Genomic DNA, 2,839 nt, shown 5'->3' on the forward strand with positions numbered 1-2,839 from the left:
TGTGCCTGCTAGGAAGTAGCCTGAAGGCAACTTTGTGTTATTATAGTCCACACTTCACCTCTACCCCTCCCACTCCCCCCCCACACACACACTTTTTCATGAATTTTTTTTTACATCTGTATTTTTAGGATGCGCCACTAAAAAAATGAGTCGCGGGACGCCGGTTTGAAGTGTCGTACAAAAGTGTGAGATGTGTTCCTCCACCATTGATCAGACTCTCTGTCCGTCATCCTTCAGTGTCAAACGGCCCGCCCCCCAGCCACCTGGACAAGAAGACCTTCGAGGCCCTGAGAGACGTGGCCACGCCTGACCTCAAGTCGGGCAAAGCCGGCGACGTCATCTGCATCGAGGACTAAAACGGGGGCCACCTCCTGGGTCGGGACCATGGAGGACTAAAGCGGCCACCTCCTGGGTCGGGACCATGGAGGACTAAAACGGCCACCTCCTGGGTCGGGACCATGGAGGACTAAAGCGGCCACCTCCTGGGTCGGGACCATGGAGAACTAAAGCGGGGGCCACCTCCTTGGTCAGGACCATGGAGGACTAAAACGGGGGCCACCTCCTTGGTCAGGACCATGGAGGACTAAAACGGGGGCCACCTCCTTGGTCAGGACCACACCTTCTCCTCTCTAACCAGCTCCCTCTCTTTTCCTTTGGCAGACACGTATGAAGCAGAAGAATTGCACTTTTTACCTTTCAGGAGTCCTTTTTTTGTTTTTGTTTTGGAAACTCAACATTTTGAGGGTGTAGACCTCGGACATGTTGTTCCCATGCCGGGCTCCATCTGATCCTAAATGTCTTTTTTCAGACTCTTTGGAGCGCTGAGGAAACTTTATTGAGGCGAGGAGAAGAATTACTGTTGTTGTAAGAGGGCAGTGGGCCTGGAAGTGTGCCACCTGCTGGTGATCTGCAGGAAGTGCCCTCTTTCTTTACCTCATGTCAACATCTGCAGGGGTGGACTCCACCCACTACCATCCATGTGAGTCCTTCTCCCTTTGAATGTTTCAAGTGGCGGCTGCACTATAAACTCTTGTGGACAATTTTGCCTCGTTAAAAGTGACGAGCGGTCTTATTAATTGGAGCGTTTCATTGGCGGTCTCCTTTCTGTGTTGCCCTACTCACAGACTGCCAGTTCCTCTCGTCACATGACTTAGGACTGTGACGGTCATAAACCTCACATTTCAGGCCAGTACCTTCCAGAACCTTTTCTTTTGAGCACACCAGGGGCCTCATGTAACCAGAGTTGTGCTGCGTTCCGACTAAAAAGAGACGTACGTTCAAATCCAGTCAAAATTCAGATGTATTGACGCCAGCAAAATTTATGTTTTATGTCACAATCAGAGGTGGGTAGAGTAGCCAGAAATTGTACTCAAGTAAGAGTACTGTTACTTTAGAGATGTATTACTCAAGTAAAAGTAAGGAGTAGTCACCCAAATATTTACTTGAGTAAAAGTAAAAAGTATGTTGTGAAAAAACTACTCAAGTACTGAGTAACTGATGAGTAACCTGTTCCTTTAATGACGACGGCAGCAAATAATGCACAAAAACATCAAAATAGCAATGAGCAAATTCAGAGCCAGGAATATCTCTTAAGCAACTAAAACAATAATATATATTAAATAATAATACATTAACATAAAAAGAATGAAGGCAAATTGAGCCACAATAACTTAACAGCACCATAGGCTCAGTAGGCAGATATTACGAAGGAAAATAACAAGTTAGCCTTTACGCAAACCATAAACTGAGAGCCTTGGGACACACTGATTGGTGTTTCTATGCATGTGTGAGTGTGTGTGCGACTGTGTGTGTGTGTGTGTGTGTGTGTGTGTGTGTGTGTGTGTGTGTGTGTGTGTGTGTCTTTGAGGCTGCAGTGCGTTAATAAAGGTCCCCACACTTGGTACATTTGACAGTGATTCATAGCAGGGAAGCTAACATCAGCCTACGGTGACAGCCAAAATATCTACTAACGTTACTTACCGCCATGTGCTTCCTCAAATTTGATGTTGAGTTCATGTAAGCTTAAGGTTGTTTTTGTTTTGCCGCTGAAACTTTATGTGCAGTTAATCATGTGACCGCCTGGCTCTGTTTGATTGGTGAAACGGAGTCAAACGTCACCAGTGACTGCATTTGATTGGTGAAACGGAGTCAAACGTCACCAGTGACTGCATTTGATTGGTGAAACGGAGTCAAACGTCACCAGTGACTGCATTTGATTGGTGAAACTCAGTCAAACGTCACCAGTGACTGCATTTGATTGGTGAAACGGAGTCAAACGTCACCAGTGACTGCATTTGATTGGTGAAACGGAGTCAAACGTCACCAGTGACTGCATTTGATTGGTGAAACGGAGTCAAACGTCACCAGTGACTGCATTTGATTGGTGAAACTGAGTCAAACGTCACCAGTGACTGCATTTGATTGGTGAAACGGAGTCAAACGTCACCAGTGACTGCATTTGATTGGTGAAACGCAGTCAAACGTCACCAGTGACTGCATTTGATTGGTGAAACGCAGTCAAACGTCACCAGTGACTGCATTTGATTGGTGAAACTGAGTCAAACGTCACCAGTGACTGCATTTGATTGGTGAAACGGAGTCAAACGTCACCAGTGACTGCATTTGATTGGTGAAACGCAGTCAAACGTCACCAGTGACTGCATTTGATTGGTGAAACGCAGTCAAACGTCACCAGTGACTGCATTTGATTGGTGAAACGGAGTCAAACGTCACCAGTGACTGCATTTGATTGGTGAAACGGAGTCAAACGTCACCAGTGACTGCATTTGATTGGTGAAACGGAGTCAAACGTCACCAGTGACTGCATTTGATTGGTGAA

General features: G+C 46.3%; 1 protein-coding gene across 1 annotated transcript in view; it reads left to right on the plus strand.

Annotated features, from left to right (window-relative positions):
- The window catches only part of chd5 (chromodomain helicase DNA binding protein 5), a 136,088-nt gene extending 133,848 nt beyond the window's left edge, over positions 1–2,240 (plus strand). Inside the window, exon 40 of the mRNA XM_062037812.1 lies at positions 238–2,240. Coding sequence (XP_061893796.1) covers positions 238–356 — 119 coding nt within the window. The 3' untranslated portion in view covers positions 357–2,240. The remainder of the gene's footprint in view (positions 1–237) is intronic.
- Positions 2,241–2,839: the final 599 nt, after the last annotated feature.

This window comes from Entelurus aequoreus, linkage group LG26 (genome assembly GCF_033978785.1).
Source record: "Entelurus aequoreus isolate RoL-2023_Sb linkage group LG26, RoL_Eaeq_v1.1, whole genome shotgun sequence".
In the NCBI taxonomy this organism is placed as follows: Eukaryota; Metazoa; Chordata; class Actinopteri; order Syngnathiformes; family Syngnathidae; genus Entelurus; species Entelurus aequoreus.